Below are 23290 nucleotides of genomic sequence, written 5' to 3'. Positions count from 1 at the left end.
TCTCGTTCTTCTCACCTACTGTTATAAGAATTTTATATCTTGATGATAATAATCAATAATCAATTCGCCTTGACTAATGCCCAAGGTTTGTAAGACAATGGGTTAAAATAATTAGGCAAGGACTCAGCTTTCTGCAAAAGGTTTCTGTAGCTTTTATTCAGAGAACGTTCTGAGGTCAGGATAACAAAACAGTCATTATATAGTCCTTGCTTAACTACGCACATGCATTTACACACAAACTGTTGGTGACATGCAACCCCCATAGACTTCACACACTTGTTTATCACTATCCAGAGCTCAGCCTGTTCTTTTCCCTCAAGGTTAGGAACTCTTTGAAGCTTTTACTCCCTTGACCATCTGTCTCCTGCTGTCCCTCCTAATGGCATACACACATTTCTTTCCCTCTCCAGTGGTTCCTGGACTTTCCGGAACTAATCAGACTAATCGATCCCTACATTGATCATTACATTGATTATTCATTAACCATGCTGTATGAATAATAATTCATCATGGTTTATTGATTCATTTACTTTTATTAGATAATTCTCTTATCACCTACAGAGCGACACCGATTGTAGCCCAGCACAGCTACTCATGGGGCATCAGTTACAGACAAAGCTTCCAACCTTTGCGAAAAACCTAGAACCTAGGTGGCCAGACTTGGAAGAAGATTGCCAAGCAAGACTCTGAGGCAAAAGCATCCTATAGGACCTACTACCACAGGTGTCACGGAGCCAGACCACTTGCCACCATTACAGCCAGGTGACTCCGTGCACGTGAAGCTCGACCAAGACAAAGGCTGCACAACTATGGCAACAGTGAAAGGTCAAGCTGAACAGCCCAGATCATACATTGTAGATACTGAGCGTGGCGAGTTCAGGATAAACCCGGAGACACCTCCAAGCTACTCCTGAGGACCGACACAATGGAAACCCTCCAAGGAGAATCTGATGTTCTAGTGGGCCGTCTGCAGAGACAGAGTTTTGAAGCGAACCACACTGGTTATCCTCCAACCAAACCAAAACAAAACTAGATCTACAGAGTCACCAAAAGTTACCACCTGGTATGGATGACCTGTGAAGAGACCCATCGGATAGCAGTAAAAATAAATAAAAGGAACACTGACAATTAAATGGACAATTGAAGAAAAGTTGAATGTTGGGACTTTAATTTGAGTTTGAAATGAATGCGCAGAAGTTAATGTTGTTGTTATTGAAACTATGAAGAGACTCACAGTTTTAGTTCAGCATCCTGACAAGTTAATAAGTTTCATTTGATGTTAAGAATGTCATTCATTGCCAAGAATGTGCAAAGCTGTCATCAAGGCAAAAGGGTGGCTACTTTGAAGAATCTAAAATATATTTTGATTTGTTTACCACGTTTTTGGTTATTACATGACTCCATATGTGTTATTTCATAGTTTTGATGTCTTCACTATTATTCTACAATGTAGAAGACAGTAAAAATAAAAAACCCTTGAATGAGTAGGTGTCCAAACTTTTGACTGGTACTGTATATAATGAACAGACTAGGTCTATACTGCTCCTACATGGTGTAACAATACATCATGTAGATGTATATAATGAACAGACTAGGTCTATACTGCTCCTACATGGTGTAACAATACATAGATGTAGGTGTATAAAATGAACATCCACACAGTTAAAAAAATATCCCATTTACTTTTATTCAGATAAATGTTGAAATAGTCAAATCATTTTTACAAATCAGCACCTGTGTTTTATCTGATGGAACAGTACTGATGGACACTGAGGTAGTAAATGTTTTTTCATGTCAACAATTATCAGAACAATGTCATTTAATTATCACCTTTAGCTTGATAACTACTACACAAATGAACTCGATGAAAACACAATGACTAAATTCAAGAGGTTAAAGGTCAGAATCAAGAAAAGCACATTAATGATTAATTACATTTTTAAATAACAATATCCAAATCATATAATGAACACTAAGGGTACAATCAATCAAAATTCATAATCAAAATCAAATACATGCAAAATATATTCTAATTTTAGATGTGAACATGTTTAGAGAAAAAAATTAACTAACAACAAAAGTAAGGCTATTTTTTTCTTACATACAATTTTATTTAATGTGGCATAAACCAAAGCACAAAAAGTTTGTCAAAACTATAAGTCAGAACACAGCCTCTATTCTCTTATGTGATTTCATGTCCTCTGACCGAGAAAATGTCTTTCCACACTGAAAACATTGGAAAGGATTCTATCCTGTGTGTGTTGCGTCATGCCTTTTCAGGTTCACTAACTGGGTAAAACTCTTTCCACATTGGGAGCATTGGAAAGGCTTCTCTCCTGTGTGTGTCATCTCATGCTTTTTCAGTGTCCCTAAAAAGGTAAAACTCTTTCCACACAAGGAGCAGTGGAAAGGCTTCTCTCCAGTGTGTATTCTCTCATGCATTTTCAAGTTCCCTAACCAGGCAAAACTTTTTCCACACTGAGAGCATTGGAAAGGCTTATCTCCTGTGTGTGTCCGCTCATGTGATTTCAGGTCCCCTAGCTGGATAAATCTCTTTCCACAGTCTGAGCAGTGGTATGGCTTCTCCCCTGTGTGTGTTCTCAAATGCATATTCAGATTCCCTAACCGGGTAAAACTCTTTCCACACTGAGAGCATTGGAAAGGCCTCTCTACAGTGTGTGTTCTCTCATGTGATTTCAGGTCCCCTGATGAGAAAAATTTACTTTCACATTGGGAGCATTGATATGGCTTCTCTCCAGTGTGTGTTCTTTCATGCACTTTTAGATGCCCTGAGTGTCCAAAACCCTTTCCACACTGGGAACAGTGAAAAGGCTTATTTCCTGTGTGTGTCATCTCATGCATTTTCAGGTTCCCTAAATGGGTAAAACGTTTTCCACAGAAGGAGCAGTGGAAAGGCTTCTCTCCTGTGTGTGTCATCTCATGCGTTTTCAAGTTTCCTAAACGGGTAAAACTTTTTCCACAATGAGAGCATTGGAATGGCTGTTCGCCTGTGTGTATTCTCTTGTGTTTTTTCAGATGTGATGACTGCATAAATCTTTTTCCACACTGAGAGCATTGGAAAGGCCTCTCTACTAAATGTGTTCTCTCATGTTTTTTCAGGTCCCCTGGTGAGAAAAAACCCTTTTGACACTGGGAGCATTGATACGGCTTCTCTCCAGTGTGTGTTCTTTCATGCACTTTTAAATGCCCTGAGTATCTAAAACCCTTTCCACACTGAGAGCATTGGAAAGGCTTCTCTCCTGTGTGTATTCTTTCATGCTCTTTCAGATGCGATGACTGGATAAATCTCTTTCCACACTGAGAGCATTGGAAAGGCCTCTCTAAAGACTGTGTGTGTGTTCTCTCATGTGACTTCAGGTCCCCTGGTGAGAAACATTTCTTTTCACACTGGGAGCATTGATATGGCTTCTCTCCAGTGTGTCTTCTTTCATGCACTTTTAGATGCCCTGACTGTCCAAAACCCTTTCCACACTGGGAGCAGTGATAAGGCTTCTCCCCTGTATGTGTTTTCATATGTTCGTTCAGGTGCCCTAACCGGATAAATCTCTTTCCACACTGGGAGCAGTGGTGTGCTCTTGCTGGTTTGGATGTCTCTGGGTCTGGTTCTTCGGAAGGACTCGTCCCGCTTTCAGAATGAGAGTCTGGTCTCTCTCCTGTCAAAGACAGAGTATTTGGTTAAACAGAGACACCTGAATGAAACCACATGATAAAACTGTCTTCCTATGAGGTTTAATCTAGACCAGATCTCAATAAAAGGGCATCACAGAGTGGCTGTAGCACTTTGAGGCTAATATAAACACTATTAAACATATTGTTGTAATGCATTTATTAGATCTACTGGATAAATAGACTAGTCAGTATAGGATACATGTATTAGACCTAATGGATAAATAGACTAGTCAGTATAGGATACATGTATTAGACCTAATGGATAAATAGACTAGTCAGTATAGGATACATGTATTAGACCTAATGGATAAATAGACGAGTCAGTAAAGGATACATTATTGTTATTTGGCAGGCTACTAGATCTAAAGGGGCAATCTGCACTTCAAACAACATCCTTCCACAAAGTGGGCACCCTGCCACAGTTTTGGTATAAAGCTGAGGGATGGGGGTTAGAGAAATGTAACCACTCAAATTCATTGACAGCGCTATGGATGCAAAATTATAGTTGTAACCATGTTGAGTGAATAAGTCTTTGTTTACAATTAGGCTTACATTGTTTACAAATAATGGAGTAAAACAAGCTTAGGGTAAGTGTACCTATTAAGCCCACTTCCAACTTTGGATTCAAATAAATAAATACTAATTATTAACATTTTCTGCTATTTCATGTTTCAACCAGTTAATGTGGTTGCTGTATCCATACCAGTTGTTTTATTCTAAGCCAATCAGATGTTTTATTATTAAGTTATTGACAGTTGTGTAAGGTTCTACTCGTTGACAATTTCAAAGCTGAACAAAAAAAATTGCCTGTGTTGAAGTGACACTCAAGATAAACACATTTTCCAGATATTTTTAGTACCTTGTCAGAAGAGTGATAATACTTAATGTAAAATGAAGAGATTAATGTGTTATATGCACATGATGGCATACTACTTCCTTTCACTTGGGAAATGACTATTTCCTGCTAATTGAACAGATGGGTTTTTCATGCTAGCAGTCGTACCACATGTCAGTCAATACAGTAGCAACTTGGTGAACCACAACAAGATAATAGATCTACTTCCTTCCCCTTCCATTTTTTTTTGTGGTAATGCTGAGAAAGCTTTTGCCTTGCTTGGACCAATTCGTTTCAACATTTACAATAATTATCATGATAGATTTTCGCTCTTCTCACTAACAGCTAAATGATTGCATCTTGTTATTATATTGATCTATTATGGCTCTAGCCATTAGTTTGGCGTTTCTGATTTATTCTACAATTCAAACATGGCGATTATCCCAAACTCCCGTTCCACCTACACCGGAAGACGTGGATGGAAATCTTCCCTTTCATATTGTGAACTTCGGCTATGAACAACTTTACCTGATACCACCTTTCCTACGGGAACAGCTGAGCCGCTCGGGGGAATGTACACAGGAAACGCTGCAGCGATGCTGAGACCAGGTGTCAACTCCAACAAGCTGCTTGTTACCTTCAGCCTGCTACTCTGTGGCGATGTACACCCCCCCCTGTCCTGGCCCAAACACCACAAAGCAAGCTAAACAACTATGCCCAAACTGTGGTAAGACAATAAGGAAGAATTCAAAAGCGGTGGCTTGTGACATTTGTTTACATAAAGTGTGGAGATATCAACCCCTTGTCATGTGATGAAGCTGTAAAGTCTCATAGTAACATTTTGCTTGTTTGCAATGTATGCTGGGTAAATGCGGTGCCAAACATCGGGATGCCGGACACAAGCAGGGATGATGAGTGTAATCAAGATGAGATAGTCGATGTATCAGTAGTGGGCACAGAAAATGACGTGTTTGACTGTTTCAATTGGAGAGGACTTCATTTTATCCATGTGAACGCACGGAGCCTGCTGCCGAAATTAGAGAAATTAAAACTCCTTGCTTCTTACACCCGGGCTGCAGTAGTTGCTGTGACTGAGACAGGGCTCGATGGGTCAATTGAGGACGATGAGGTTGAGCTACCGGGTTATATCTTTCATAAAATTGACCCGAAACCAAAACAGTGGCGGCGTGTGTTTTTTTTAAAACTAGGAATGATGTGCATTTTAACCCTCGTTCAGATCTGAAAATGGATGGTCTCGAGGTTGCATGGGTAGATATACTTCTTCCTAAATGTCGTCCTATACTTGTTGGTGTTTCTGCTATCGGCCTTCTAAGCAGAATCACTTCTATGATTTACTTGAATCGAATTGCTGTGATCACAATGTATTGGCTGATAGGGAATGTATACTGCTTGTCGATTTCAATACAAATGTGCAGTTACCACCTAGGAAAAGTACACTAGTAAATGCCCTGTATAACTTTAAATCAGTTATTTGGACTAAAACAACTGTTTGTTGAGCCAACCCGGGTGTGTACTGACAGTAAATCAACTGGATTTGATTATTGTATCAGATCAAGAGAACATCTGTCAGTCAGGAGTCTTAAATATTGGTTTTAGTGATCATATGGTAACCTACTGTACCTGTAAGACATCCAAAATGCTACTAGAGACAGGTAATAAATACATGACGGTACGGTCTATGAAACAATACTCAAAATAACGTTTTCTAGAGGTCCGTGGAATTTTGGATTGGTCTCATGTACTAAACTGTGACGATGTTGATTAAGCTTGGTATCTTTTTAAAGATCTGTTTCTGTCTGCACTCGACTCTCTGGCTCCGATTAAACAAATTCGAATCAAACAGTGGTCAGGGAAATGGATCACTTCCCGAGATCTTAGACCTCATAAGGAAAAGGGATCGCTACCTGGCCAGATTCAGAAGGACAAAATCTACAACAAGATTATGACAGTTATATTAACTGTAGAAACCAGGCAAGATAGAAAATGGATAAGGCCAAATCAAAAACACTATATAGATGCCGTTAATGACAACTTACATCAGCCTTGTAAACTGTGGAACTTTTTAAAGGACATTGGCTCAAAAACTCCCCATAAGGTAAAATCCTGTAGTATTGGCCTGGATATTGATGATGTTTTATGTTATGACCAGGCAAAGGTTGCAAATTATTTTTTTTACCACTATAGCCTCATCTCTGGTTAAGAAGTTACCCATCTGCTCTGAACACTATGGCCAGTCTTTCATTAACAACTTTTACCATAGCAAAGGTATCACAAATAATTTATTTGAGCTGTGCATGATAACAGAGGACAAAGTTAACAATCTACTACGCTTAATAAATCCTCTTAGCGCACGGATCCCGATTACGGGATGAAAATCGACAACATCCGGTGAAAGTTGGAGCGCACCAAATTGAAATTACAAAATCGTAATCTTTAATCAACTTGAGGGATACCTTCTTGAGCACCAAACTTCTTTATGTACTCCAATCTGGCTTTAGAACACCTCATTTGACTGATACTTGCCTTATTCACCTTTTTGACCTCATTAAGCAGGAAAGTGAGAAGGGGGATATACAGGTATGGTCATGTTAGACTTTCAGAAAGCTTTTGACACTTTGGACATTGATATTCTCCTGATGAAAATGAAAAGCATGGGTCTAAGTGATGTAGCAGTGAATTGGTTTAGATCTTATCTGACCAACAGAACACAAGTATGTAATGTTGGTGATGTTCTGTCAGAGGCCAAATAAACATCCTGTGGAGTACCGCAGGGATCCATTTTAGGGCCTCTCCTATTTCTTATATATGTTAATGATATGCCAGATACAGTAAAGGGCAAACTCCTGCTTTATGCTGATGATTCAGCCATACTGGTATCAGGGAAGGATACAGATTACATAGAGGAGACCCTGAGTAAGGAATTGCATTTTGTTAGAGATTGGTTGTCTGACAAATTGTCACTACATTTGGGAAAAACTGAATCGATATTGTTTGGAACAAAATGTAGATTGCTTAGGGCTGACAAGATAACAGTAAACTGTGCAGGCAAGGTGTTTGAATCTAAAACAAGTGTATCTTATCTTGGTGTGTCCCTAGATCAATCCCTTTCTGGAGACCTGATTGCTGCTAAAATTATTTCTAAAATGGCAAACAAATTGAAATGTTTATATTGTAACACTAAAGTTAAGAAACTGCTTGTCTCAACCTTGTCATTTTGATAATGCCTGCTCTGCTTGGTATAGTGGGCTATCAAAAAAGTAGAAAAAGAGAATGCAGGTCGTGCAAAATAATGTTATCAGGTACAGTTGAAGTCGGAAGTTTACATACACATTAGCCAAATACATTTAAACTCAGTTTTTCACAATTCCTGACATTTAATCCTAGTAAAAAAATCCTGGTCTTAGGTCAGTTAGGATCACCACTTTATTTTAAGAATGTGAAATGTCAGAATAATAGTAGAGAGAATGATTTATTTAAGCTTTTATTTGTTTCATCACATTCCCAGTGGGTCAGAAGTTTACATGCACTCAATTAGTATTTGGTAGCATTGCCTTTAAATTGTTTAACTTGGGTCAAATGTTTTGGGTAGCCTTCCACAAGCTCCCCACAATAAGTTGGGTGAATTTTGGTCCATTCCTCCTGACAGAGCTGGTGTAACTGAGTAAGGTTTGTAGGCCTCCTTGCTCGCACACGCTTTTTCAGTTCTGCCCACAAATTTTCTAAGGGATTGAGGTCAGGGCTTTGTGATGGCCACTCCAATACCTTGACTTTGTTGTCCTTAAGCCATTTTGCCACAACTTCGGAAGTATGCTTGTGGTGATTGTCCATTTGGAAGACCCATTTGCGACCAAGCTTTAACTTCCTGACCGAAGTCTTGAGATGTTGCTTCAATATATCCACATCATTTTCTTTCCTCATGATGCTATCTATTTTGTGAAGTGCATCAGTCCCTCCTGCAGCAAAGCACCCCCACAACATGATGCTGCCACCCCCGTGCTTCACGGTTGGGATGGTGTTCTTCGGCTTGCAAGCCTCCCCCTTTTTCCTCCAAACATAACGATGGTAATTATGACCAAACAGTTCTATTTTTGTTTCATCAGACCAGAGGACATTTCTCCAAAAAGTACAATATTTGTCCCCATGTGCAGTTGCAAACTGTAGTCTGGCTTTTTTATGGCGGTTTTGGAGCAGTGGCTTCTTCCTTGATGAAAGGCCTTTCGGGTTATGTCGATATAGGACTCGTTTTACTGTGGATATACATACTTTTGTACCCGTTTCCTCCAGCATCTTCACAATGTCCTTTGCTGTTGTTCTGGGATTGATTTGCACTTTTCGCACCAAAGTACGTTCATCTCTAGGACACAGAACGTGTCTCCTCCTTGAGCGGTATGACGGCTGCGTGGTCCCATGGTGTTTATACTTGCGTACTATTGTTTGTACAGATGAATGTGGTACCTTCAGGCGTTTGGAAATTGCTCCCAAGGATGAACCAGACTTGTGGAAGTCTTGGCTGATTTCTTTCGATTTTCCCATGATGTCAAGCAAAGAGGCACTGAGTTTGAAGGTAGGCCTTGAAATACATCTACAGGTGCACTTCCAATTGACTCAAATGTCAATTAGCCTATCAGAAGCTTCTAAAGCCATGACATAATTTTCTGAAAATGTCCAAACTGTTTGAAGGCAGAGTCAACTTAGTGTAAGTAAACTTCTGACCCACTGGAATTGTGATACAGTGAATTATAAGTGAAATAATCTGTCTGTAAACAATTGTTGGAACAATTACTTGTGTCATGCACAAAGTGGATGTCCTAACTGACTTAACAAAACTATAGTTTGTTAACAAGAAATTTGTGGAGTGGTTGAAAAACGAGTTTTATTGACTCCAACCTAAGTGTATGTAAACTTCCGACTTCAACTGTATATGCTGAATGTCCCCCCTAGGACCACATAATGTTATCAGGTATATGCTGAATGTCCCCCCTAGGACCCACATAATGTTATCAGGTATATGCTGAATGTCCCCCCTAGGACCACATAATGTTATCAGGTATATGCTGAATGTCCCCCCTAGGACCACATAATGTTATCAGGTATATGCTGAATGTCCCCCCTAGGACCCACATAATGTTATCAGGTATATGCTGAATGTCCCCCCTAGGACCCACATAATGTTATCAGGTATATGCTGAATGTCCCCCCTAGGACCACATAATGTTATCAGGTATATGCTGAATGTCCCCCCTAGGACCCACATAATGTTATCAGGTATATGCTGAATGTCCCCCCTAGGACCACATAATGTTATCAGGTATATGCTGAATGTCCCCCCTAGGACCACATAATGTTATCAGGTATATGCTGAATGTCCCCCCCAGGACCACATAATGTTATCAGGTATATGCTGAATGTCCCCCCCAGGACCACATAATGTTATCAGGTATATGCTGAATGTCCCCCCTAGGACCCACATAATGTTATCAGGTATATGCTGAATGTCCCCCCTAGGACCCACATAATGTTATCTGGTATATGCTGAATGTCCCCCCTAGGACCCACATAATGTTATCAGGTATATGCTGAATGTCCCCCCTAGGACCCACATAATGTTATCAGGTATATGCTGAATGTCCCCCCTAGGACCCACATAATGTTATCAGGTATATGCTGAATGTCCCCCCTAGGACCCACATAATGTTATCTGGTATATGCTGAATGTCCCCCCTAGGACCCACATAATGTTATCAGGTATATGCTGAATGTCCCCCCTAGGACCCACATAATGTTATCTGGTATATGCTGAATGTCCCCCCTAGGACCCACATAGGGGTACAGGAGTTCCGGGAGGTGGGCTTGTTGCCTTTGGAGTCTAGAGAGGACCAACTTACACTTAATCATATGTTTGACATCTTAAATGATCGTGCCCCAGATTACATGGAAAATAACATTGATATGGTCTATAACCAACACAGTCACAATACCAGAGCTAGTGTTATGTCTTGTAAAATCCCAAGAGTAAACAGTACTGCGAGGAGCACGTTTTTCCATACAGGCATTTGTCTATGGAATAGCCTTCCCTTGGAGATCAAGCAAATAAAAAGTTAAAATAGCAGGCAAAGTTTTTCACTTGGACAAGGTTGTCTAAGTAAGAGAAACCACTCCACTGCCCCTTGTGCCCCTACTGCTGGTCAGGTGTATTATTTGAAGGATCGGTATGATGTGCAATTAATAGATTGTTTTAATGTGAAATGAAGATGGTTGATTTTTAAGGTTAGGAAGAAGTAAAGTGAATAGTGCCACTTTTTAGGATGTCAATATAAATTAAATGTATTTATGGTTGTTTGTAATTTTGTCTTGTTTTTTAATTATTATATGTTATTGTTTTTACCATTTAGGACCACTTTGGAAATAGGCATTTTAATTAATACTTTCAAGTGCTATCCTCCGGGTCCACATTGTGCATTTTGTTGTATATGTCTATTGCCCAAAATAATTTCAATTCAATTACTATTTCTTGCCAATTGAACAGATGGGTTTTTCATGCTAGCAGTCGTACCACGTCAGTCCAATTTTTTTAATTTTTTTTATTTCACCTTTATTTAACTAGGCAAGAACAAATTCTTATTTACAATGACGGTCTACACAGGCCAAAACCGGACAACGCTGGGCCAATTGTACGCCGCCCTATGGGACTCCCAATCACAGCCGGTTGTGATACAGTCTGGATATAGATATACAGTAGCAACATAACTTGCTATTATACGTAAACCACAACAAGATAATAGATCTCAGGCTTTCACAGCTTAAATGGTTCTATGCATTTTGGCTTATTTTACTGTTAAATATACATAGATGCCTTTTTTGTAAATTTGACAATTATCTCAGGTGGGCTTAAAGGGTACAGTAGCACTCTCTATACAGAATGTAAATGAAAATAAATAAATCATTGCCATTCCTATTAAGCCCAGTTTGCACTGAAACACATGGAGAACAACAAACAGGATGACATTAGGAATGGTAGCTCGGAACGGCTGAAACAGGATGACATTAGGAATGGTAGCTCAGAACGGCTGAAACAGGATGACATTAGGAATGGTAGCTCGGAACGGCTGAAACAGGATGACATTAGGAATGGTAGCTCAGAACAAACAGGATGACATTAGGAATGGTAGCTCGGAACGGCTGAAACAGGATGACATTAGGAATGGTAGCTCGGTACGGCTGAAACAGGATGACATTAGGAATGGTAGCTCGGAACGGCTGAAACAGGATGACATTAGGAATGGTAGCTCGGAACAACAAACAGGATGACATTAGGAATGGTAGCTCGGAACGGCTGAAACAGGATGACATTAGGAATGGTAGCTCGGAACGGCTGAAACAGGATGACATTAGGAATGGTAGCTCGGAACGCCTGAAACAGGATGAGATTAGGAATGGTAGCTCGGAACGGCTGAAACAGGATAAGATTAGGAATGGTAGCTCGGAACGGCTGAAACAGGATGAGATTAGGAATGGTAGCTCGGAACAACAAAATGGATGACATTAGGAATGGTAGCTCGGAACAGCTGAAACAGGATGACATTAGGAATGGTAGCTCGGAACGGCTGAAACAGGATGACATTAGGAATGGTAGCTCGGAACAACAAACAGGATGACATTAGGAATGGTAGCTCGGAACGGCTGAAACAGGATGACATTAGGAATGGTAGCTCGGAACGGCTGAAACAGGATGACATTAGGAATGGTAGCTCGGAACGCCTGAAACAGGATGAGATTAGGAATGGTAGCTCGGAACGGCTGAAACAGGATAAGATTAGGAATGGTAGCTCGGAACGGCTGAAACAGGATGAGATTAGGAATGGTAGCTCGGAACAACAAAATGGATGACATTAGGAATGGTAGCTCGGAACAGCTGAAACAGGATGACATTAGGAATGGTAGCTCGGAACAACTGAAACAGGATGACATTAGGAATGGTAGCTCGGGAACGGCTGAAACAGGATGACATTAGGAATGGTAGCTCAGAACAACAAAATGGATGACATTAGGAATGGTAGCTGGGGTTAAAGCTCCCTCTAATGTTCCATGTACATAAACACAGCATGTTACCTGCCATTGCAATTTGACCAACCAATATGCAGACTGAATCCTACTGTAAACATAGGGTGGTATCTTTCCCCATGTGTTGAACTCTCCTCATTCTCACCGAGCCTAAACAAACTATATGAACCCTGAACCGGAACTATACTACACCAGAAAAATAAACATGTAAGGTTCCAAAAGGGGATTTCCCACTAGCTAACAAGCAGGCGATTTCAACTCTCCAAAGTAGACTCTTAAGTCTGCATAACCACTCTATAGCCTCGTCGTTTATACATATGAAAATCAATGGGGCGGCAGGCAGCCTAGTGGTTAGAGCGATGGACTAGTAACAGGAAGGTTGCAAGATTGAATCCCCGAGCTGACAAGATAAAAATCTGTCATTCTGCCCCTGAACAAGGCATTTAACCCACCGTTCCTAGGCCGTCATTGAAAATAAGAATTTGTTCTTAACTGACTTCCCTAGTTAAATAAAAAGGTAAAAAAAATAATAATAAAAAAAATAAAAAGAAGATTGGGGCTCCTCCACCAAGCCTGGGCACCAATATAGATTGACACAGATCTCAGTCTGAGCTATGGTGGCAGTTACTGTAGCAAGAAAAATAATACAAATGTTCCTGAACAAGAGCACCTGAGAACTCACATCACTGCTTCATGACCCACATCACTGCTTCATGACCCACATCAATGCTTCATGACCCACTTGAGAACTCGCATCACAGCTTCATGACTCACATCACTGCTTCATGACTCACTCGAGAACCCGCATCACTGCTTCATGACCCACTTGAGAACTCGCATCACTGCCTCATGACCCACTTGAGAACTCGCATCACTGCCTCATGACCCACTTGAACTTGCATCACTGCTTCATGACCCACTTGAACTTGCATCACTGCCTCATGACCCACTTGAACTCGCATCACTGCCTCATGACCCACTTGAACTCGCATCACTGCTTCATGACCAGGTTTGAATAAAAAAAGTTATCCAATGCTGCAAAGGAGCAGAGTAAAGTTATTTACCCGAGAGAGTCAATAAACGCAGCAGCCTCTTCAGGTGTGCAAAGCTTCTTAGGCGTTGACCATAATCTTCAATGTGGCCGGGTACAGCAGTGCGTAGTCCATCTTCATTCTCTTGAGTTGAGCCTTTACCTCATCAAATGCCTTGCGTCTTTGTACAACCGCTGCGGAGTAATCATTGAAGAATGAGACCCTTGGACCTTGGCGTTGAATATCGTCAGAACTGATGCATCTGGCTGCGTCCATGATGCGCTGCTTGTCGGTGAAGTTGTGGAACTTTCTAACCACTGGTCGTGGAAGTCATCAATGTTCGCAGGCCATTTTGCGCACCTGTTTCTCAATTGCCTTTATCTTAGTGTCCATTGATGTAGTTGAAGTTTCCACAGTAGCAATTCTTCCGCCTCATCAACATGCTTGACAACTTTCTGTAGTTCGGCTGAATGGCCAGCTACTGCTTCCAAGACCGTTCCTATCTTGATATCGATTACTTTAGTAATGTTATCAGTCATCTTTTGAATCACCAGGTCCATTGTGCTTGGATCCGCAATGGTATTAGCTTCGCTAACGTTAGTTAGCTCCTCCTACACGGGGTATTGGTTTTGGTCGAGTTCTTAGTAGTTCTGCTGGGCATGTTGTCGGAAACTTTTGAGAAATAGCCATCAAGACACATTGTAGGGTAACTTATTTCGGATTAGGGTTTTCTACCACTTTTTCAAGCTAAAAGATGAATATAAAGAAAGAAAATTAACAAATGCCAAGGGAGCTCTCTGAAACACAGTGTTTTCTTTACGGCACCATTTTGTCCTCCCCGTCCCAGGTGTAACTTTTGCAGGCAACTTTGACACCTTTTGGAAGCAGAAGAGGCTCTATAAGGAGGGTGGGATCCACCATAATCATTTGGATGCCTGGATCTTGTCCAAAATAAAGTGGTGATCCTAACTGACCTAAGACAGGGAATATTTACTAGGACTAAATGTCAGGAATTGTGAAAAACTGAGTTTAAATGTATTTGACTAAGGCGTATGTAAACTTCTGACTCCAACTGTATGTCATATTGAGGTGTCTAGCTATAAGTTAAACCTGATCAATCAACTGGATTGGGGGGGTGAGAAAGAACGAATGAAAGTGAGAGAGGTGGGAAGAGAGTGGAAGACAGAGAGATGGAGAGAGAGAGAGAGAGAGAGAAAGACAGCAGTGCAAATATACTTAGACTTGAGTATTTCAACAACTCTTCTCTTCCAACTTGTTAGGCAATCATATCTACCTACCTGGGAAAGGATGGCCAGCCACACAGGAGGGTGATTTTTACTACGGAGGAGAAGGAGGCCGTGCTGACCGAGATGCATGCTGGTAATTTCGGAGTGAAGCGCATGAATGCCAAAATCAACCTACGCTTCCTTCTGACAGGGAATTAACAAGGAGGTGGACAGCTGGGCAAGTGAAATAACCTTTTTGTTTATCAATCACATTCTATTATATCTGAAATTATTATGATTTCAATTCATGTCATATTAGAGAGCACACAATGTTTCAATTTGTCACTTTTTTTGCTTAAAGGTCAGTACACCCTGTCTAGCCTGCCAGACGTTTGAGAGGACGAAGACTGTGGTGCCGGAGTTGAAGCCCATCAAACTTGTTTCACCATGGCACATGATCGGTAAGTGTCCCAATTCAAATTGTACCCTGATAAGTTGTTTTCTAATGGTTTATTTTTATTTGACTACAGCAGAGCTCAATACTATAGAATGTGTGTGTGTGTGTCAGTATCCTTACAAATATGAACATCTGCATACTGTGTGACACAGATTCGGGTCAGAATAAAGTAATCTTCTCTCTAACAGTTTAAATGTTAGGGGTGGACCTCATCGGACCCTTCACTAAATCCAGGAATGGCAACCGCTGGTGTCTGACGGCGACCAATCACTTTACCAAGTGGGTGGAGGCAATACCCATTAAGGTCAGTACAGGAAGAGTATGTGCTGAACTCTAAATTCCCTTCTGTAACCCATTAAAAAGGGTGCTTGGAACCAAAAATAGATTTTTTTGTTTTGTATGATACCCATCATGGATGAGACTGGCGAGGCCACCTCCAAGGCGATGGTGGACATTTTCAACACCCACGGTTCTCCTGAGGTCATCTTGAGTGACAGAGGTCATGAACGTGGATGTTACAGGTTATATTCTGTCACCAATGGTTTGTTTTATTCATTTTTTTACAATTTGTTTTTTCATGGTACATAATCAGACATATTTCAATATCTTACATTGTCAATAGATATCCCTTTCCTACCCCCTCTTCCAGGTTTGGTGAATGGACCAACCAGACCCTGAAGACTGCCATGGGCAAGTCCCTTGATTGGTACCAGGAAGGTGGGAGAACAACCTGAAGGTCATTCTCTTTGAACACAACAGCAGCATCCAGGCCGAGTACGGACGAGAGCTGCAGCTGTTGACTGAGGTAAACAATGCAATTGTACATACACTTATTACATATACTGTAGTCTTTCAAATGTGTGACTGACTTAGTGTTGTTGTTGTTAGTCTTTTGCTATTTTTGTATAACGTACTTTCAGATCACTGAAACCCCACCGGATGTGGTGGAAGTTGTGGAACCAGAACACCTTCGAGTACTTTCTTCAGGCACGGACTGAGAAGAACATGGAGGATTTTCACCAGGTAAAAATGATTGCCCACTGTTAATTTATTTTATAACACTGCACTAATCCATCAAATTTTCTCACCAGTAAAGTGTAACCTGTGTGTTTGCTTGTTTACGTCTGTCTCCTACCCTGTTCCTTTTAACTCTGCTCCTGTTCTCCAGGACCTAGGGGTTCTGCCCAACACTCAGACATGGATCCACCTGATGTCCTCCATTACCAAACCACCCTCCAACTTTTCATTACATCATCTACAGCTACTGTTATTGTCATGTTGTCATTATCTGCTAAAAAAGTTTTCTTGCTGTCATACTGGGCACATACTATGTGAGATACACAGATGAACTAAAAACACTAGCACTGCAAACACTCAGAGCAAACAGAGCAGCAATGCCTGGACTTTGCTGTCTCCCTCTTCAAGTCCCCCTTCTGAGAACAAGTGACAGGCAGAATTCCACACTCCAGAATTGTAGTCTATGATTACCATATGAGTGCACCCAAAAATAATCTGTGAAAATAAATTAATGACACAACAATACCAAAAACTATCAAAGTTTATGTATTAAAATCTTAAATATTGCCAGGTTGGTTTTCACAGCTGTTTCACAAGGTGTTCATTAATGTAAGTTGTAAGGTATCCTTATTTGTTCCATATTATTCATTGTTGTATCCAGGGACCTACAATAGATGAGCTATGCGAGATCTATTTTTTTCTATCATAATAGAGGACTAGTGAAATTGTTATTTCAGTGTAGATGAGGGAAGTTCAGGTTAAAATGAAAACATGACCGCCAGACAAGCCAGTGTGTGAATTAAATGGATTTCCATATGAATGGAGTGGAAATTAGCTCACTTCCTGGTCTGTAGGGTAAGTAACTTTAATGTGTCAAGCAGATTACACGTTTCCTTTGCCATTTATGAAACGTAGCAACGTTTAAGACGTGGATTTCATGTTGAAATGTTAACAAGGTACCAATTTTTTTGAATGAATGAATGTTTTCATTTTATTAGCTAAACAAAACTTGTTTAAACAGCAAAATTGTAGCGGAAATCAGCCTTGTTTGCATAACGATGATGAAAAGAATGTCATTTAGGCTGTAATGATCTCCAAAATTCTAATCATTAGGTCATCACACCATTGATATAGCAACGGACGCTAATAGTTTATCGAATCCCATTGTGACGTAGAGGGGGACACTATTTGGCATGACAGGCCCTTAGGTTTATTACTGGTGATGGTTCTAGAACTCACCATTGGGCCCTTAGGTTTATTACTGATGATGGTTCTAGAACTCACCATTGGGCCCTTAGGTTTATTACTGGTGATGGTTCTAGAACTCACCATTGGGCCTTTAGGTTTATTACTGGTGATGGTTCTAGAACTCACCATTGGGCCTTTAGGTTAATTACTGGTGATGGTTCTAGAACTCACCATTGGGCCTTTAGGTTTATTACTGGTGATGGTTCTAGAACTCACCATTGGGCCCTTAGGTTTATTACTGGTGATGGTTCTAGAACTCACCATTGGGCCCTTAGGTTTATTACTGGTGATGGTTCTAGAACTCACCATTGGGCCTTTAGGTTTATTACTGGTGATGGTTCTAGAACTCACCATTGGGCCTTTAGGTTTATTACTGGTGATGGTTCTAGAACTCACCATTGGGCCTTTAGGTTTATTACTGGTGATGGTTCTAGAACTCACCATTGGGCCTTTAGGTTTATTACTGGTGATGGTTCTAGAACTCACCATTGGGCCTTTAGGTTTATTACTGGTGATGGTTCTAGAACTCACCATTGTGTTTCGTATCAAAAATTGGGTTGGGCCTCTTTGTATGTAAGGAGAGCATTTTCTTGTGTTTATCTACAAAGCACTCATGTAGAAACTTCCTATGTATCTATCATCATTAACTCAATTTAGACTAACAAATGACCAAACCTGGACTCAGGCTTAGATAACCCTGGAGGCTCCTTCGGTCTCAACAGAGTTGGGTAACACTGATTTTAGTTTTTTAGCACCCTTCATGTGGAACAACTTCCAGAGCTCTCTGAAATTAGATGTTCTTATCCACAGAGGGCCGGTGCGGTGGTTCTTATCCACAGAGGGCCGGTGCGGTGGTTCTTATCCACAGAGGGCCGGTGCGGTGGTTCTTATCCACAGAGGGCCGGTGCGGTGGTTCTTATCCACAGAGGGCCGGTGCGGTGGTTCTTATCCACAGAGGGCCGGTGCGGTGGTTCTTATCCACAGAGGGCCGGTGCGGTTGCAGATTTTTGTTCTAACCAATCAGTAACAACTAATCAAGTCTTGATTGGTTTATAATTTGAATCAGGTATGTACTGGTTGGCAAGAACAAAAGCCTGGTTTATAAGTTGAATCAGGTATGTACTGGTTGGCAAGAACAAAAGCCTGGTTTATAATTTGAATCAGGTATGTACTGGTTGGCAAGAACAAAAGCCTGGTTTATAATTTGAATCAGGTATGTACTGGTTGGCAAGAACAAAAGCCTGGTTTATAAGTTGAATCAGGTATGTACTGGTTGGCAAGAACAAAAGCCTGGTTTATAAGTTGAATCAGGTATGTACTGGTTGGCAAGAACAAAAGCCTGGTTTATAAGTTGAATCAGGTATGTACTGGTTGGCAAGAACAAAAGCCTGGTTTATAATTTGAATCAGGTATGTACTGGTTGGCAAGAACAAAAGCCTGGTTTATAAGTTGAATCAGGTATGTACTGGTTGGCAAGAACAAAAGCCTGGTTTATAAGTTGAATCAGGTATGTACTGGTTGGCAAGAACAAAAGCCTGGTTTATAAGTTGAATCAGGTATGTACTGGTTGGCAAGAACAAAAGCCTGGTTTATAAGTTGAATCAGGTATGTACTGGTTGGCAAGAACAAAAGCCTGGTTTATAAGTTGAATCAGGTATGTACTGGTTGGCAAGAACAAAAGCCTGGTTTATAAGTTGAATCAGGTATGTACTGGTTGGCAAGAACAAAAGCCTGGTTTATAATTTGAATCAGGTATGTACTGGTTGGCAAGAACAAAAGCCTGGTTTATAAGTTGAATCAGGTATGTACTGGTTGGCAAGAACAAAAGCCTGGTTTTTAAGTTGAATCAGGTATGTACTGGTTGGCAAGAACAAAAGCCTGGTTTATAATTTGAATCAGGTATGTACTGGTTGGCAAGAACAAAAGCCTGGTTTATAAGTTGAATCAGGTATGTACTGGTTGGCAAGAACAAAAGCCTGGTTTATAATTTGAATCAGGTATGTACTGGTTGGCAAGAACAAAAGCCTGGTTTATAATTTGAATCAGGTATGTACTGGTTGGCAAGAACAAAAGCCTGGTTTATAATTTGAATCAGGTATGTACTGGTTGGCAAGAACAAAAGCCTGGTCTCAAATTGATCTCTGCGGATATGATTGGACAGCCCTTGCTATGAGTGCTACTTCCATGATGAATAGTAATAAATAAATGATTTCAATAACTTCAGTGGTGGTGATTATCATTCAAGATAACATAACAAAATGTCTGTTTTTAACAGTTGGAAATGATTTCAAATGTATAATTTAATGGGTACATTCTGTACCTATTAATCCCAGTCCGGTCATTTCACATATTTTATTTATCAAACTAAACATGAACGATTCATCTTTAATTTTAGCTCCACTTTCTTTTAGGAACATTAGGGCTGTATACGTTAGAAATGTCTACATTTCGATTTGTGTGGGCTTAATGTACACTTAACCTATATTTTGGGTTCTGATGGGAACTATGACAGTTGAACTAAGCTCATAGGGCGTTTATAAATGAGGATATATTTAAACATTAAGGCCCGAGGGGGTGTGGTGTATGGCCAATATACCACGGCTATGGGCTGTTCTTAAGCAAGACGCAACGCGGAGTGCCTGGATACAGCCCTTATCCGTGGTATATTGGCCATGTACCACAAACCCCCGAGGTGCCTTATTGCCATTATGAACGGGTTACCAACTTAATTAGAGCAGTAAAATGTATGTTTTGTCATACCCATGGTATACCACAGCTTTCAGCAAATCAGCAATCAGGGCTCCAACCACCCTGTTTATAATCTCCAAGAAAGAATCGCTAGGCCTATATATCACTCATTTAAAAGTTTTAAAAATGCAAGGACCAATCACAGAATCCTTCAGTAAAGAACAACATTCATGTGTAGAACGTCAGTAGAATGCCCCTTAAAAACAACACAGTTCAACAACTGCAGAGTTCGTGCCCCTGTTTTTAAGACAGTACTCACTGGTGGTAATCTGATCTTCTGTCTCTTCCTCCTCCTCTCCTTCTTCCTCCTCATCATCCTCTTTCACTCCCAAAACGTCTTCCTCCTCCTCTTTTATTGAGATAGCCTCCTCTTCCTCTTTCACTCTAAAAGGTTCTTTCTCTTCTTTCACTGTAACATCCTCCTCATCTTCTTCTTTCAATGAGATAGCCTCCTCTTCCTCCTTTTTGATTCTGAAAGCTTCTACCTCCTCCTCTTCCACTGTGACAGCCTCTATCCCCTCTTCCTCTTTCATTCCAAAAGGTTCTTTCTCTTCTTTCACTGTAACATCCTCCTCCTCTTCTTCTTTCAATGTGATATCTTCCTCTTTTTTGATTCTGAAAGCTTCTACCTCCTCCTCTTCCACTATGACAGCCTCTATCCCCTCTTCTGGCCCAAAATTTTCTCTCTCTTCTTTCACTGTAATATCCTCTTCTTCCTCCTTTTTAATTCTGAAAGCGTCTTTCTCTCCCTTCACTGTAACATCCTCCTCTTCTTCTTTCACGACAATGTTCAGCCCCAGAGCTTCGGTCTCAGTGCAACATACCTCCTCTTCTTTAGCAGGGGTAGAGTAATTTAATGAGCTCATGGTCGGGGATATTAGCTAGCTAGTTAGCATTAGCGACTATCCTAGTGCTAGGCTCAGTATCAATCTTAACAGGTTTGCAAATGTATTAAGCAAATTGGGTTAAACTTATCCAGTACATACGTAAACAGACGTGTGTTTAAAACACTAAGATTAGCTAATGTTCACAAAAATGACCGTCAATGTTTCGGTTTAACGTTGGCTAGCAAGCTACTGAGGTGGTTGAAAGAATAGCTTTGTTGACCGCTGTGAGGCAGGCCAGAAGTCTGAGTACATCCGGGTTACAGATTTTTGGAATCCTTTAGGATAAGAGTCCCATCCTGTTTACTTTGAAAATGAATAATTAGGGCGAAAATGATGGAAAATGTGCACAATTATGGATATATTTTGTACTAGTTGTCATTAAAAGACTAATCAGTGTTGAGTTCGAGACTACCTAAAGCGAGACCGATTCAAGACCGGAGGGGGGTGGGTGGGGGGTAGGGGGGGGGGGAGAGTGGTCCGAGACCGAGACCAGAAAAATGTGAGTCCAATTCAGGACCATGATTGTAATTTTGTCAAATCGCCACCATAATAAGAATTCAAAATGTCCAGTGTTTCTGTGTTCATATTTCAGAAGAACGTTCATTCATTAGACGTTCAGAATGTTGAAAAAAATGCATTCTGAAGGCGAATAGAGCCGCTCTACAAATTATTACTAACCCAAACACAGTGGCGAACAATGAGGGCCTTTTCCGCTTTCAGGGAAAGGCTAAGGATTTATAAAATACAATTCAAAATAATTATTATATTATTATTTTCAATGATGTTCTGATTCTTCAGTTTTTTGTTAGAAAGGAAAGGGTTATCGCTGAAGAGAAAAAATATCCAATCAGGATTTTCTTTAGTGGTCTCTGGGGAGATAAATGTAGCTAGCTAAGTCAGCCATTGGCTAGGCCTGTGGTTCCCAAACTCCCTTCAAACATTCAACCTCCATCTGCGTACCCCCTCTAGCACCAGGGTCAGCGCACTATCAAATGTTGTTTTTTTGCCATCTTGTAAGCCTGCCACACACACACTATATGATACATTTATTAAACATAAGAATGAGTGTGAGTTTTTGTTTCAACCCGGCTCGTGGGAAGTGACAAAGAGCAGGACCAGAACACAAATAATAATAATCAATAATTTTGCTCTTTATTTAACCATCTTACATATAAAACCTTACTTGTTCATCGAAAATTGTGAATAACTCACCACAGGTTAATGAGAAGGGTGTGCTTGAAAGGATGCACATAACTCTGCAATGTTGGGTTGTATTGGAGTCTCAGTCTTAAATCATTTAAAATAAAATAAAATGTTATTAGTCACATGCGCCAAATACAACAGGTGTAGACCTTACAGTAAAATTGTTACTTAAGAGCCCCTAACCAACAATTCAGTTAAAAAATATATAATATTGATAAGAATAAGAGATAAAAGTAACAAGTAATTAAAAAGCAGCAGTAAAATAACAGTAGTGAGACCATATACAGGGGGTCCCGGTACAGAGTCAGTGTGCGGTGGCACCGGTTAGTTGAGGTAGTATGTACAGTGGGGGGAAAAAGTATTTGATCCCCTGCTGATTTTGTACGTTTGCCCACTTACAAAGAAATGATCAGTCTATAATTTTAATAGTAGGTTTATTTGAACAGTGAGAGACAGAATAACAACAACAAAAAATCCAGAAAAACGCATGTCAAAAATGTTATAAAATGATTTGCATTTTAATGAGGGAAATAAGTATTTGACCCCTCTGAAAAACATGACTTAGTACTTGGTGGCAAAACCCTTGTTGGCAATCACAGAGGTCAGACATTTCTTGTAGTTGGTCACCAGGTTTGCACACATCTCAGGAGGGATTTTGTCCCACTCCTCTTTGCAGATCTTCTCCAAGTCATTAATGTTTCGAGGCTGACGTTTGGCAACTCGAACCTTCAGCTCCCTCCACAGATTTTCTATGGGATTAAGGTCTGGAGACTGGCTAGGCCACTCCAGGACCTTAATGTGCTTCTTCTTGAGCCACTCCTTTGTTACCTTGGCCGTGTGTTTTGGGTCATTGTCATGCTGGAATA

The 23290-nt window shown here is 40.5% G+C and overlaps 1 protein-coding gene and 1 long non-coding RNA gene across 2 annotated transcripts; one reads left to right on the top strand and one right to left on the bottom strand.

The window, feature by feature from the left end:
* Positions 1-1662: 1662 nt before the first annotated feature.
* Positions 1663-21200, bottom strand: LOC115178596 (gastrula zinc finger protein XlCGF57.1). Its single transcript, XM_029739850.1, has 3 exons — positions 21159-21200; positions 20594-20678; positions 1663-3674 (listed from the first exon to the last, which is right to left on the bottom strand). The coding sequence occupies exons 1-3, from the start codon at positions 21198-21200 to the stop codon at positions 2248-2250; spliced, it is 1554 nt and encodes a 517-aa protein (XP_029595710.1). The 3' UTR covers positions 1663-2247.
* LOC115177714 (uncharacterized) lies at positions 14682-16053 on the top strand. Its single transcript, XR_003872461.1, has 3 exons — positions 14682-15325; positions 15510-15862; positions 15971-16053. It is a non-coding gene; the product is annotated as an uncharacterized LOC115177714 (long non-coding RNA).
* Positions 21201-23290: the final 2090 nt, after the last annotated feature.

The sequence above is a fragment of the Salmo trutta genome, chromosome 38 (genome assembly GCF_901001165.1).
Source record: "Salmo trutta chromosome 38, fSalTru1.1, whole genome shotgun sequence".
NCBI lineage: Eukaryota > Metazoa > Chordata > Actinopteri > Salmoniformes > Salmonidae > Salmo > Salmo trutta.
Note: the sequence above shows the minus strand (reverse complement) of the source record. Positions and strands in the feature narration are given on the sequence as shown.